Source organism: Lepidochelys kempii, chromosome 4 (assembly GCF_965140265.1).
Source record: "Lepidochelys kempii isolate rLepKem1 chromosome 4, rLepKem1.hap2, whole genome shotgun sequence".
Classification (NCBI taxonomy): domain Eukaryota; kingdom Metazoa; phylum Chordata; order Testudines; family Cheloniidae; genus Lepidochelys; species Lepidochelys kempii.
This window is the reverse complement of record NC_133259.1, coordinates 18,539,467-18,554,065: the sequence shown is the minus strand read 5'-3', so window position 1 is coordinate 18,554,065 and position 14,599 is coordinate 18,539,467. Positions and strand designations below refer to the sequence as shown.

Genomic DNA, 14,599 nt, shown 5'->3' with positions numbered 1-14,599 from the left:
GACTGTGAAGCAGCAATGACTTTATTGCCTCTGCAAGCGGTGATTAAAGGGAGGAGGGGAGGGTGGTTAGCTTACAGGGAAGTAGAGTGAACCAAGGGACGGGGGGTTTCATCAAGGAGAAACAAACAGAACTTTCACACTGTAGCCTGGCCAGTCATGAAACTGGTTTTCAAAGCTTCTCTGATGCGTACCGCGCCCTCCTGTGCTCTTCTAACCGCCCTGGTGTCTGGCTGCGCGTAACCAGCAGCTAGGCGATTTGCCTCAACCTCCCACCCCGCCATAAACGTCTCCCCCTTACTCTCACAGATATTGTGGAGCACACAGCAAGCAGTAATAACAGTGGGAATATTGGTTTCACTGAGGTCTAAGCGAGTCAGTAAACTGCGCCAGCACGCCTTTAAACGTCCAAATGCACATTCTACCACCATTCTGCACTTGCTCAGCCTGTAGTTGAACAGCTCCTGACCACTGTCCAGGCTGCCTGTGTACGGCTTCATGAGCCATGGCATTAAGGGGTAGGCTGGGTCCCCAAGGATACATATAGGCATTTCAACATCCCCAACAGTTATTTTCTGGTCTGGGAAGAAAGTCCCTTCCTGCAGCTTTTGAAACAGACCAGAGTTCCTGAAGATGTGAGCGTCATGCACCTTTCCCGGCCATCCCATGTTGATGTTGGTGAAACGTCCCTTGTGATCCACCAGAGCTTGCAGCACTATTGAAAAGTACCCCTTGCGGTTTATGTACTCGCCGGCTTGGTGCTCTGGTGCCAAGATAGGGATATGGGTTCCGTCTATAGCCCCACCACAGTTAGGGAATCCCATTGCAGCAAAGCCATCCACTATGACCTGCACATTTCCCAGGGTCACTACCCTTGATATCAGCAGATCTTTGATTGCGTGGGCTACTTGCATCACAGCAGCCCCAACAGTAGATTTGCCCACTCCAAATTGATTCCCAACTGACCGGTAGCTGTCTGGCGTTGCAAGCTTCCACAGGGCTATCGCCACTTGCTTCTCAACTGTGAGGGCTGCTCTCATCCTGGTATTCATGCGCTTCAGGGCAGGGGAAAGCAAGTCACAAAGTTCCATGAAAGTGCCCTTACGCATGCGAAAGTTTCGCAGCCACTGGGAATCGTCCCAGACCTGCAACACTATGCGGTCCCACCAGTCTGTGCTTGTTTCCCGAGCCCAGAATCGGCGTTCCACAGCATGAACCTGCCCCATTAGCACCATGATGCATGCATTGGCAGGGCCCAGGCTTTCAGAGAAATCTGTGTCCATGTCCTGATCACTCACGGGACCGCGCTGACGTCGCCTCCTCGCCCGGTATCGCGTTGCCATGTTCTGGTGCTGCATATACTGCTGGATAATGCGTGTGGTGGTTGATGTGCTCCTAATTGCCAAAATGAGCTCAGCGGCCTCCATGCTTGCCTTGGTATGGCGTCCGCACAGAAAAAAGGCGCGGAACGATTGTCTGCCGTTGCTCTGACGGAGGGAGGGGCGACTGACGACACGGCTTACAGGGTTGGCTTCAGGGAGCTAAAATCAACAAAGGGTGTGCCTGTACATCAAGGAGTATTTCAGGCAGGACTTCACGGAGGGTTCCAATAAGAAATGGTGCACCAAAGTTATCGTTGTTATTGGAACAAGGAGGTTAGCCTGGCCTCTGATTGATACATGGCTAGATTAACCTCGCTGCGCCTTCTCTGTGACTGACTGCAGTGTGATCTAGACAGGGGAGGAGGAAAATGAGTACAAAACAAATCTGGTCTATTTCTTGTTCTGACCCACTCCATCTAGCCTTTACATCTTTGGCTGGCAGCAGACAAAAAAGGCGCGAAATGATTGTCTGCCCTTGCTTTCACGGGGGGAGGGAGGGTGGGAATGGGGTCCTGACGATATGTACCCAGAACCACCCGCGACAATGTTTTAGCCCCATCAGGCATTGGGATATCAACCCAGAATTCCAATGGGCAGCGGAGACTGCGGGAACTGTGGGATAGCTACCCACAGTGCAACGCTCTGGAAGTCGACGCTTGCCTTGGTACTGTGGAAGCGCTCCGCCGAGTTAATGCACTTAATGCACTTAGAGCATTTTCTGTGGGGACACACACACTCGAATATATAAAACCGATTTCAAAAAAACCGACTTCTATAAATTCGACCTAATTTCGTAGTGTAGACATACCCTGAGTTAAAACTGGTTCTGTTTATTGCCAGAATCATGTAACTTTTTGTTCTTCTTCTCTTTACAAGAGAATATGTGAGAATAATTGAGATTTAGGGTAAGAAAAATGTAGTTCTTAGAGTGAGATTCCAGTAGCATCACTCCAAACTTTAGATATTCAGTGTATTATACTTCAGTGCTCAGATCATGCATGTTCCAGCAAAGGAGAAAGGTCTATCTCTTTTTGAACTATGCATGGAATAATTCAAACCAATTTTCAAAACAGGAAATATTAAAAAACAAAACAACTCCCACACCCCCGAAAGTATGAATCTTTTGAAATTAGCATTCTTCAAGAACAGTTTGTCTGTTACAGATGAATTGATGAGAAGATGCCTTATCTCAGACAGTAGGAACTGAATGTTATTTTTAAAACCATTGCTAGAAAATGTATAGATAATTTTGATAAGAGGAATAACCAACTCCTTCTTTCTTCCATGCCATGAATTTTCTGAAATCTTTGTTTCAATCAGATACGTTGAGGCAGCACAAACTATTTTCAGCTTTTCCTCTTCAAAGTGAATACATAACCAAACAGCCATATAAAGATATGCAGTACATTCAACCTCTACCCCCCACGCATACGGTACATTTTCTTATGGCAATGTGATAAATGCAGAAATGCTTGATTTATCTCCTCATAAAATTACAGTGACAAACCTTACTTTAATATTGGGAAAGTCATGGTATGTTGGGCTGGGAATAGGTTATGATATATCATAGGGTACCCTGCAGTTCTGATCAAATTCTGCAGTTTACAGCCATACAGCCTCAGGTTTTAATCTTATCATAGTTGATAAATAAATCTGGACTGAGTGTGATAGCATGGTTTACCTCTTCCCAGAATCAGGTTCCAGCCATGACCTAGTTTTCTGGGCTTAGGTTATTTGGTCTTCTGGCCAAATGAAATGTTCCCCTTCCAAGTTAAAGAAAAGTCCAGATATGATCAGGAATGCATGTCCTTCACCCCTCAATACAGGACAAATGTTTCCTTCACCCTCTCTAGGCTGAACTGTTCGATAGGTCTTTCGCTAGGGTCCACACTAGTCTTTTCCACTGTTGCAGAAGGGTAAGGGGCGGGGGCCTTCCTCCTGCCCTTTCTGGAAGTTGCAGGCTGGGGCCTCTAAACAAGGATAGGTGCAAACACCAGGCCTCAAGCCTACACCATAACCATATTGCCTCAGGCCTTTCCCTTCATATTGCCTTTAGGCCTCCTCCTAGGCTATCTCCCAGGCTTCGTTGCTGGGCTTCCTGGCCCCTTTCCTGGCAAGACCCCAGGCAACAGCCGCTGCTCTTTCAAATCTCTCTTGTTTCCTGAAGACCATCCCCATCAACTGCTGCTCACCCCTAAGTCTCTTCTTGTTCTGAGCAACAGGCAGCGCTTTTATACTCCTTCCTGGGTGGCCTTCCTATGGTAGCATGTGTATCATTAAATTTGGTCAGTGCCAATGACTCATTTCTTATGAAAAGCACCAGGGGATCTTTAGTGCCCAGCAGTGGTCAGGGCCTTCTTTTTTCCCCCCTCGATCTCATCCGAAAGTAGACACCTCCAGAAACAGTGTTGGATGCAGATCCAAACATTGCAGTTAGCCCCTAAGTCTTGAATGGGAAGTGCCAAAACCTTGGTACCAAACATCCCTGAACTTTGGAAAAGCTTGGATCTCAACTGAACTTTACCGCTTCAACCCATCTCTACCAAAAAAAAGCAGTTAGATATTTACTGATGCCAAATTCCTTTTAGATTGCCCTCCTTATGTCATGCTTGTGAATGTACACTCCTATTGTGGCTATGCAATGACAATGTTTGGGAAGTATTATGATAGCACTGGCAGGGACAGTGTGTGTGTGTGTGAGAGAGAGAGAGAGAGAGATGGAAAATGTCAATTTGTCGAAGTTAAAACTTTTTGTGGGAACCCTTCAGTGTCACGTTCTGGGTGCAATCCAGACTAGTGAGGGTTGGTGTCACTGAATGTCCTGTAACCCTGGGCACCTTAAATTGCTCTGCTGCTGTAGATCCCTTGTCTGGATTCAGCTAGTCAGGGCAGAAGTATGTACTGAATGTCTATGTGATAAGTGGCCCTGGACCAGCAAATAAGATTCCAGCAGCTTGCTTGCTACACCCTAGCCACACTCTGGTCTCCACCAGCTTTGTGGTTACGCCTGGCAAGATGACCCCAATGCCCCACAGTTCTGAATTTTCCCAAAACCATGTGCTCTACAACCTCCAGCCCTTTCCTTTCAGAGGAATAATAAAGTTTGTTTGTTCTTCTAAAGAAACAAAATAAACAGGTTATTGTGATAAACTGGAGTTAACAATCACTTCAATTCAAACACAGCACTGGTTTGGTTCAAATGAAAAGTAAAACAAGTTTAATAGCAAAAGGTGCTAGGATTTTAAATGAGTTCCGTCACAAAGAATAGAGTTTATATGGGTATAAACAAAAGTGAAAAACACTTTCTAGAGACTAAAACTTAGCAAATTAGGCTTGATTCAAGGTAAAAATCGTATCACGCTATCTTCCAGCAAGATGTCTGACCACGCAGCTGGTCAGGATCTTTCACCAAGACCAAAGTGTTTTTTAGGTGAAAGACAACTTGGGATTCTTTACCCCTCTCTTTCATAGTCCAGAATCTATTTAAAAGATGCACTGAAGGTTACCTCCTCCCAAATTAAGCTGTGAGGAAAGCAACATGGAGTCTGGTGGTGAAGGAATTTCCATGCTGGTTTCTTCCCCCTCTGGTGTTGACTAAAATGCAAATTGATCTGTTCCAGACCTCTGTGATGCAAATGAATGGCCACTTGCGATGTCAGCTTGTCCTTTGTGTGGGAGAAACCTGTTTACCCACTCGCCCAACTTGTCTGGTAAACACATTATAGTTCCATATTTCCTTCATATTTGTGTGGTCACTTGGTAATTACTGTACACACACCGTGCAAGAATATGTGGTGGTAGTTTTCCAGTGATACCTTACATGATACATATCAGATACAGTTTATGATATTAGCAAACTGGGGTGCACTGAACTGGTCACTGAAACTCACCAGATACCAGTGAGTCTCTTGCTCTGGGATGCAAGTTTTAGGGTCACCATCAAACTTCACCAGGAAGGGTTTCTCAGGTCTAGAATGGAATTGAGAGAGCAAAAGAGACCCCAGACTAGCCAATAGCTGCAGTGGTGGGGCATTCAACTGGGATGTGGGAGGCACAGGTTCAAATGCCTACTTTGGAGCAGAGACTTCAACCCAGGTCTCCCACATTGATTCATTCTCTCTCTTTTCATGAAAAATGTTATAACGTTTCAGTTTCCTCTCAATGTGAAATGAGAAATATTTTGAAACCTCAGAAATGTTTGGAAGATGAGAAAATTGTTTCCTGCCCAGTTCAAATCAAGATAATGCATCAGCATGTAGTCCTACTGAATGGAGATATGTCCTCTAAACCTCTTCAGTGAGAGAATTTAATAATCTGCTAGTTTCCAGAAAGCAGTGAGATTATGACTAATGTTAATAAATATATATATAAACAAACCTTCTGTGAAATGTGGAGCTTCCTCAATAACTCATCGAGCAACGAGGCAGCAATCTGAGACACTGTAATGTGATGCAGAGAAAGTCATACACTTGCTTTTCATGACCAGATTGTTCATTCATTCATTAAAAATTAAGCACATGTGGGAGCATATGGTACAATTCAGGTTGCAAACACTGGTGGGCATTTTTTTCTTTTTATGGTTTCTTCAGCCCTGTGCAGGCAGAATAGGGTAAAATAACTCCAATAAACTTATTATTAGTTCACAGTACTTCAGCCTATCGTTAATGCACCGTTATTACAGTCACATAAATATCTCAAGTCCACAGTGTAGAATTTCAGGACTGTGGTGGTATCTCCATCAAAGTAGGATAGTATTTCTCAGGATTAGCTTTTACATAATCTTATTATACTTACAAGGCAAAATTGAAATTCTACAATATTTGTCTCCTTTTCTTGTAAAGCTAGCAGATTTTTTTTATTTGGGTGCAATTAAGATTTTTGCCTTTTTCCTTAATGCAATCCTGCTTCTTGGCAGAAAACCAGTGGAGATTTCTGTCTTTGCTCCAGCACAGCTACTCATTTGAGCAGCCTTACTGGCACTTGTGCATTTTTCTGTGGTGCTCTATATTGGAATTATAGTATGCCACAGTAGGGCTGAGATGAGTAGTAGGAGCTGAAGGAGGAACCATAGACTCTTTCATGATGGGTCAATAGACCAAATGAAGGTAACTCCGCTATCCCTGCAGTTCTGGCCACTGAGCTCCAAGGGCTCAATTTCGCTCCAGCTGGTGTGGGGAATTTGTGAATTGCACTGGCTTGCATGTAGGGAAGATTCTGATCTAATGATTTCAAGTTACTACCAAGCTAGATTGTGTTTAAACAGGTAACCTTTCCTAGTAGTCTGAAAGCTCTGGAGCCTATTACCAATCCACTGAGCCACCCCAATCTCTTTTATTCATATAACTGAATAATAACTCACATGTTGTTTTCATACTGTGAAATCAGGTGGATAGAAATTGTAATTCCAAATTAGCAACAGGCAGGTGATTTTGACTTTTTTTAATTGCAGGTATTTATGAGCCGCCATTTCTTATACTACTGCAGTGAACCTACCCTGGATGTGAAGATTGCCTTTTGTCAGGTGTGTGTTCCTTACAGGTAAAACAAGGTACAGTATATACTTGTACTTCCATATTTGCCATCTATATTATATTGACACTGTAGATTTACAGTAGAAGCCCAGTGCAGGATACTGAATTGGGAGAATTAACCAGAGCAAAAACACAATAGAAGTGCTTGATAATGCATCACAGAGTTTACTTTTTCACTTAGTTTGACGATCATAGTTTGGTTTTAATCATTTATGACTGTGCTTGTAATGGCTAGTGAATGTACTGGAGTAATTTTATACACATAACAGTCTTGGAATTGAAATAAAACTTGGTTTTAATTCACACCAATTTAAATTGAATCAAAATAGGACACTCTTAATCTCTGAGAAATAATCTCTTAAAAGTGTCCACATACAGACAAGCACAGAAATATCCAAAAGGATGAATGAAAACACATTTTTCTTATTTCCTTTCCCGCCTTTATATAGGTAAACCCTTTGTACGGTAACACCTCATTACAGAACTGTTCTCTAACCTCACTGTATAACTCTCTGCTTTTACATCTTTGCTAAGAGGTGAGGAAGAGTGACCAAATTTGTGCATGGAGTATAAAGTGTATGGTTTAATGAAATGTGTGTGATTGAGGTTCCGCTGTATTTAAGCAGCAGTGTAGCCAATTTTGTACTTTTAAAATTGATCTTGAAATTCAGTCATGATGCTTTAAACTCTACAGGACTGAAACTAAATTCAGTAAATTAAGTGCAGAATGAAAGCGGATTAAGTTTTCCAGTTCTTGGTCCTGTTAGTTAGATTTGGGAAGTTTAGCATTCATACATGTTCACCAGCCACAAATCTTGGAGACATTTTCGTTATCTAGGTGAGCATGTTTTTTTTTTCCTATTCACTTCTCCTGTAGCGTGACTAGTGCTTGAGCGCTAGCTCTTCATTCATTTTTATGGTCTGATGGATCACCAGTAATCTGGGTGATCACAAGAACAATATGTGTTTCTTGATCGGTGAGAACAGTGTTGCATCCTTAGAAAGAGCATTAAAGGTATTACATTTAATACTTAACCAGCAAATGATTACACTGGGTCCAAGTAACTGAAATTCAAGAAAAAAAAAGTAATATTTGTTCTTTGGCAGCATTTAATACAAAGCAGCAAAAAGGTTGTTTTTTTCCCACAAATATCTTTTCCTGTTCTCTGCATTTCACCAGGCATTCAGGTTCAGGGTGGATCTGGACCATATAATTTCATTTTTCAATCTGACAGTCTGCTTCATACATTTTCTTTCCCCCCATCCTCCTCTGCCCAAGGCATTTTGTCTCTCTTTGTTTCTCATCTACATATAGATCTTATTTGCTCAAATTCCCCTTGTACTATAACCATCTATGGTAGTTAGCAACATTTCATAATTCATCCAGACTCACTTTTTTGTCACCATCACAGAAAGTTACTATTACTTTTCATCTATAACTCCCTGACAGAGCTGGGGACACTCTTTCCATCAAAACGTTTGTACTGAAGCAAAATGACTTCTCAATGTAACTACATTTTCTGCCCCAAAAATCCCATTTTCAATGATTTTTTTATGTTTACAGTTGCCTAAAAAAAGTGGTTTTAGGTTTTTTACATCCCCTCGTCGAAGATTCCCCCCCCACACAATTATTTTTGTTAAATTTTTCATTGGGGGATGAGGGAAAATCATTTTCTGACACTCTCTACTTCTTAACTCTATCTTCTCCCTGTCACTGAGACCCCAGTGTAAAGTTGTACAGGAATCTTTACATATAATTCTCCTCTCCCACTTGGAAGTATGCTGTATGCAATTATAATGCATTAATATACAAGAGAGGCATCTGACCACCTGCATTGTGATCCTTCAGTCTCAGATGAAATGACATCTCAAATGGTGTGTGCTTCTTACCCATCACACCTGATTTAGATTTGAGCAGGGGAAGGGTGGTGGTCACCTTTTTCTTTAATATTCAGAATTCCTCTTGTTAGACCAGTGATGCATGTCAATTAACATTTTTTCTTGCTGGATACAAGGTTTTGGAAATAGATCTAATAGTGACAATGCTGCTGTAGTTATTCCTGTTCAGTTCATTTACTCTTATTAAAAAGGATTTGGAGACACATGTAGAACTGTATTTATGTGCAATGAATTGGACAAGCAAAATAAAACAAAAGTAACAACAACTCTGGCAGTATTTTTAACACTAAATGAAATTGATTGTGTTATAACTGTAGAAGGTTTCCAAAAAATAAATCATGCAGTAAGTGGTTGTGAACTGTGCCAGACTGACATACTGGAAATTGTAAACTGTATCCACAAAGCAGATACAACGCAAACAATAATTCAAGCTCCATCACATCGGTCCACCAACGTGCCTGAGCCTTGACCCTTTAAGGGTGGAAAGCAAGTTCAGTCTCCATGCTGAGTGAAAGTGATCATGAAAAGTGATCCATGATTCTAAGGAAAAGGAGTGAGAGCAGATGAAAAAGGACAATGGTTTCAAAAAAGCAGACTTCAACAAACTCCGGGAACTGGTAGATAGAGTCCCATGGGAAGAAAATCTAGGAGAAAAGGGGGTTCAGGAGTTCTGGCAGTTTCTCAGGGACAATGTTAAAGGCACAACTTCCAACTATCCTGATGCAAGGGAAAGATGGGAAGAATACTAAGAGACCAGTATGGCTGCATCAGGATCTCTTTAAAGACCTGAAATGTAAAAGGAATCTTACAAACAGTGGAAACATGGACACATTGCTAAGGATGAGTACAGAAGAATAGCACAAGCATACAGGGAGAAAATCAGAAAGACTAAGGAAAAACTGAACTGCACCTAGGAGGACATACAAGGGAAAAATAGTTTTTATATGTACATTAGGAGCAAGAGACAGATGAAGGAAAGCATAGGTCCATTACTTAATTAGTGGAGTAGAAGAGCTAACAACAAACAATGCCAGGAAGGCTGAAAGTGTTTAACCTTCATCCAGTGTTGAGAAAAAGGTCACATTAACTGTGTTGTGGGAGACTTTTGTCCCTCAGATGCATTCAGAAACTAAGAACAACTCTTTAATGTTTTAGTGAAAAAATGTTAAGTAGCAAATTGAAAGAACTAGCTGGGGTCTCATTCAGTGTGAGCATCAGTGTAGAGTGGTCAGCATGTACAAATTCAGTGCTGTGACCGGGTGCCTGGGATGGGCCACGCTGAGAATGCCACAGTCAGGGCAGACTGCAAGAAATAGGGCAGACAGTCCCCAAAGCTATAATCAGATTCACCAATCCAGTAACAAAAGATCTTCTGCAGTACCACATAGGTTAACCAGAAGCCAAACACAGTCCCCCTTTAGGCATTCCTGCCATTGGCTCCCATCCAGACTAACAGGTCTAATATGGTAAGGGGTTATTGGAAAACCTAATTCACCATATGTGAGATTCTTGCTAATCACAAGGGATTAGACAATTATTCTTGGGTCAATATGCATCTCAGATTTTACAGAAATATCACGCTGTCAGCCAATCCTTAGTAAACTAACTAAAGATTTATGAATAAAAAGAAAAGAAGAGAGTTATACATAGTTAATAGATCATATACCTACAAATGACTGCAAAGTCCTTATGTCCGGTTCATAGCAGTGATGGAATAGCCCACTGGCTTGCAAAAGTCTCTCTGGTAACTTCCAAAAGATTGGAAGGTCCTTAATCCATAGTTCAAAATACTCGTTTTAGTTGTAAATCCACAGTCCAGAGTACTGGAGCAGGAAAGAAGCAAAATGGAGGCCTCTCAGGGGTCTTTTCATATCCCTTGCCATGTGCATGGAAATGTACTATCCCAAACAAAGCCCACAGCCCCTATGGAAAGTTAATGGCCCAAGATGGAGTCCAGGGTCACAAGAGCATATCACATGTCCTTACATGGTTTGCTGAATTACAAGGGATGGCCATTGGTCCTCACTGTCTGAGGCATCCAGAGGAAGAGCTGTCTGGATGGGATGAGTTTCTTCAATGGCCATTTGTGAAAGTGCAGTGTCCTTAATGGGCCATCAGTACATAGCAGCCTAGTCCTAATGTAAATCTATCTTGGGGGTGTCACTCAGGAACAAAACACATGTTGGCAATACAAATACATAGTCAATATTCATAACTTTACATACAAAATGTGATACATGGATGTAATCAGGATAATCATACTCAATAGATTGTAACTTTGCCATTGACACCTTACATGATACACTTTTTGCAAAATGTTTTTTTTATAACAGTGGTAATATCACAAAAAGAAAAGGAGTACTTGTGGCACCTTAGAGACTAACCAATTTATTAGAGCATAAGCTTTCGTGAGCTACAGCTCTGAGGAAGTGAGCTGTAGCTCACGAAAGCTTATGCTCTAATAAATTGGTTAGTCTCTAAGGTGCCACAAGTACTCCTTTTCTTTTTGCGAATACAGACTAACACGGCTGTCACTCTGAAACCAGTGGTAATATCAGTTATGTAAATGCTCCTCTTCAATCATACAGCATCACAACTGCATTCTTCACACTGCTTGTGGCTTTTCCAGTTAGCTGACCTTGGGCACATGTGGCAGCCTCCACTGCTGAGTTTGCTAGGCCCTCTCCCAGTGGCTGGTTTTCAATTGTAGCAGCTTTGATGGGCATGGTAAGATGATGGGTATACACATTCATTTCTACATGTGCATCTGTAAGTCGTTCTAGACTGACAAGGAACAAGCACTTTCTTTGTCATGGTCAAATGTGGTGCCAAGCAGGATTGTTGCTGACCCAAATGATGAAACTTGCAGTGTCAGTAATATCAAGCATGTTGAAGAAAAGAATAAATGTCTACCTATTTGTCTTGTGCCTGCAAGACTACATTCTTGCAAGATGGTCCATGTTATCAACACCACTTTTCGCATCATTCGAGTGGAGAATTATGTAGTGTTTCTTTTTGTCTCTTTCTGCAGTCTTATCATGATGCATTGTCAATAGAATTATTACTGACTTGCCCTTCTTGCAACATAGGGAACCAGTTTAGAGTAGCCCAGCAAACCTGAACACTGACATTTTTTTTCCTCAGCTGCGATGTGGATGCATCTCACTGGCTTGTTTTGTGAGATTGTTCCAACATAGGTCACATTTTTGTTGACTATATCTTCAGCAAGCTGAATACTGGTGAACAAATTACTCCCAACTACATTTTCCCCAATTTTATAACAGGGCTGAACACAAGCTGTTCATTGTCTGAAGATAAACTTGATGAACGATTGATGGAGACATGGTTTTCCTTTTCAGAGCAACTCTCAACATGATCTGGCATAACGTTATTATCATCTAATATGTCGTAATCACATGACAACTCACTTTCAGAGTTGTAAATCACTTTTTAAGGTCAGAAGCAGAGTATCATGCCTGTTTGCCATCTTGAATTTTGCAACACAGAAAATTCCCTCAAGAGTCTCCTGAGCCTGCAGTTTTTGGAGCACAATATTTAGACACCCTCAAGAGTGTGAGGCAAAGAGGGCCTGCATCAGTCCATTCTGAGTTGAGGATACTTAACATGCCCAGATTTGAAGGGACCAACCTCCCTGGAGTACCTTCTACCTTAGAGTGACTGTATGTGGCAACCACTGTCACTACAATGTATTATCAATGAGCATTTTCTATTATAATACAAGATACTCGCACTAGAAGCAAATGTGCAGGTAGAACAGTGCAACACATTTGGAGTACATTTGTACCCCACATATTTTTTTTGATACAGAAAAATACTTTTTTTTTTCTCCCTGGATTGCATATATGTGCCTAGGTCCTAAATCAGCATAATTAGAGTGCCATTAGTTTGTTATTGCAATTTTTATATGCTCGCAGCTACAACATTACCCCATGAATGTGGATGAGGGTTGACGTCTATTTTGCTTTAGTCATCACTAAAAAATTTGCAGAAAGAACAGGAGGACTTGTGGCACCTTAGAGACTAACACATTTATTGGAGCATGAGCTTTCATGGGCTACAGCCCACTTCATCGAATGCATTGGATGGAACATATAGTAAGAAGATATATATATATATACATACAGAGAAGGTGGAAGTTGCCATACAAACTGTAAGGGGCTAATTAGTTAAGATGAGCTATTATCAGCAGGAGAAAAAACTTTTGTAGTGATAATCAAGATGGCCCATTTAGACAGTTGACAAGAAGGTGTGAGGATACTTAACATAGGGAAATAGATTCAATATGTGTAATGACCCAGCCACTCCCAGTCTCTATTCAAATCCACGTTAATGGTATCGAGTTTGCATATTAATTCAAGCTCAGCAGTGTCTCGTTGGAGTCTGTTTTTGAAGCTTTTCTGTTGCAGAATTGCCACCCTTCAGTCTTTTACTGCGTGGCCAGAGAGGTTGAAGTTTTCTCCTACCGGTTTTGAATGATATGATTCCTGATGTCAGATTTGTGTCCATTTATTCTTTTGCGTACAGACTGTCCGGTTTGGCCAATGTACATGGCAGAGGGGCATTGCTGGCACATGATGGCATATATCACATTGGTAGATGTGCAGGTGAATGAGCCCCTGATGGCGTGGCTAATGTGATTAGGTCCTGTGATGGTGTCGCTTGAATAAATATGTGGACAGAGTTGGCAACGGGCTTTGTTGCAAGGATAGGTTCCTGGGTTAGTGTTTTTGTTGTGTGATGTGTGGTTGTTGGTGAGTATTTGCTTCAGGTTGGGGGGCTGTCTGTAAGCGAGGACTGGCCTGTATCCCAAGATTTGTGAGAGTGAGGGATCGTCCTTCAGGATAGGTTGTAGATCTTTGATGATGCGTTGGAGAGGTTTTACTTGGGGGCTGAAGGTGATGGCTAGCGGCATTCTGTTGTTTTCTTTGTTGGGCCTGTCCTGTAGTAGGTGACTTCTGGGTACCCGTCTCACTCTGTCAATCTGTTTCCTCACTTCCCCAGGTGGGTATTGTAGTTGTAAGAATGCTTGATAAAGATCTTGTAGGTGTTTGTCTCTGTCTAAGGGGTTGGAGCAAATATGGTTGTATCTTATAGACAATGGATCGTGTGGTGTGTCCTGGATGGAAGCTGGAAGCATGTAGGTAAGTATCGTGGTCAGTAGGTTTCCGATATAAGGTGGTGTTTATGTGACCATTGCTTATGGGCACAGTAGTGTCCAGGAAATGAACTGCTTGTGTGGATTGGTCTAGGCTGAGGTTGATGGTGGGATGGAAATTGTTGAAATCATGGTGGAATTCCTCAAGGGCTTCTTTTCCATAGGTCCAGATGATGAAGATGTCATCAATGTAACACAAGTAGAGTAGGGGCGTTGGGGGACGAGAGCTAAGGAAGCGTTGTTCTAAGTCAGCCATAAAAATGTGTTGGCATACTGTGGGGCCATGCGGGCACCTGTAGCAGTGCCGCTGACTTGAAGGTATATATTATCCCCAAATGTGAAATAGTTGTTGTTGAGGACAAAGTCACAAAGGTCAGCCACCAAGTTTGCCGTGACATTATCAGGGATACTGTTACTGATAGCTTGTAGTCCATCATTGTGTGAAATGTTGGTGTAGAGGGCTTCTACATCCATAGTGGCCAGGATAGTGTTTTCTGGAAGATGACAGATAGAATATAGTTTCCTCAGGAAGTCAATGGTGTCTCGAAAATAGCTGGGAGTGCTGGTAGCTTAGGGCCTGAGGAGAGAATCCACATAGCCAGACAATCCTGCTG

At 42.0% G+C, this 14,599-nt stretch overlaps 1 protein-coding gene across 23 annotated transcripts in view; it reads left to right on the top strand.

Moving 5' to 3' along the window:
• Positions 1-14,599, top strand: part of MAPK10 (mitogen-activated protein kinase 10) — a 266,175-nt gene that overhangs the window by 123,048 nt on the left and 128,528 nt on the right. For 20 of the 23 annotated variants that reach the window (XR_012158459.1, XR_012158458.1, XR_012158454.1 and 17 more), the window contains one exon: positions 6,829-6,900. Coding sequence is in view for 14 of the 23 variants with exons in the window: in XM_073340583.1 (XP_073196684.1) it covers positions 6,829-6,900 (72 nt within the window). In the remaining 9 variants the exon portion in view is untranslated. Of the gene's footprint in view, positions 1-6,828; positions 6,928-14,599 lie in introns of all 23 variants that reach the window. The other 3 variants (XM_073340594.1, XM_073340593.1, XM_073340595.1) reach the window with 2 other exon arrangements.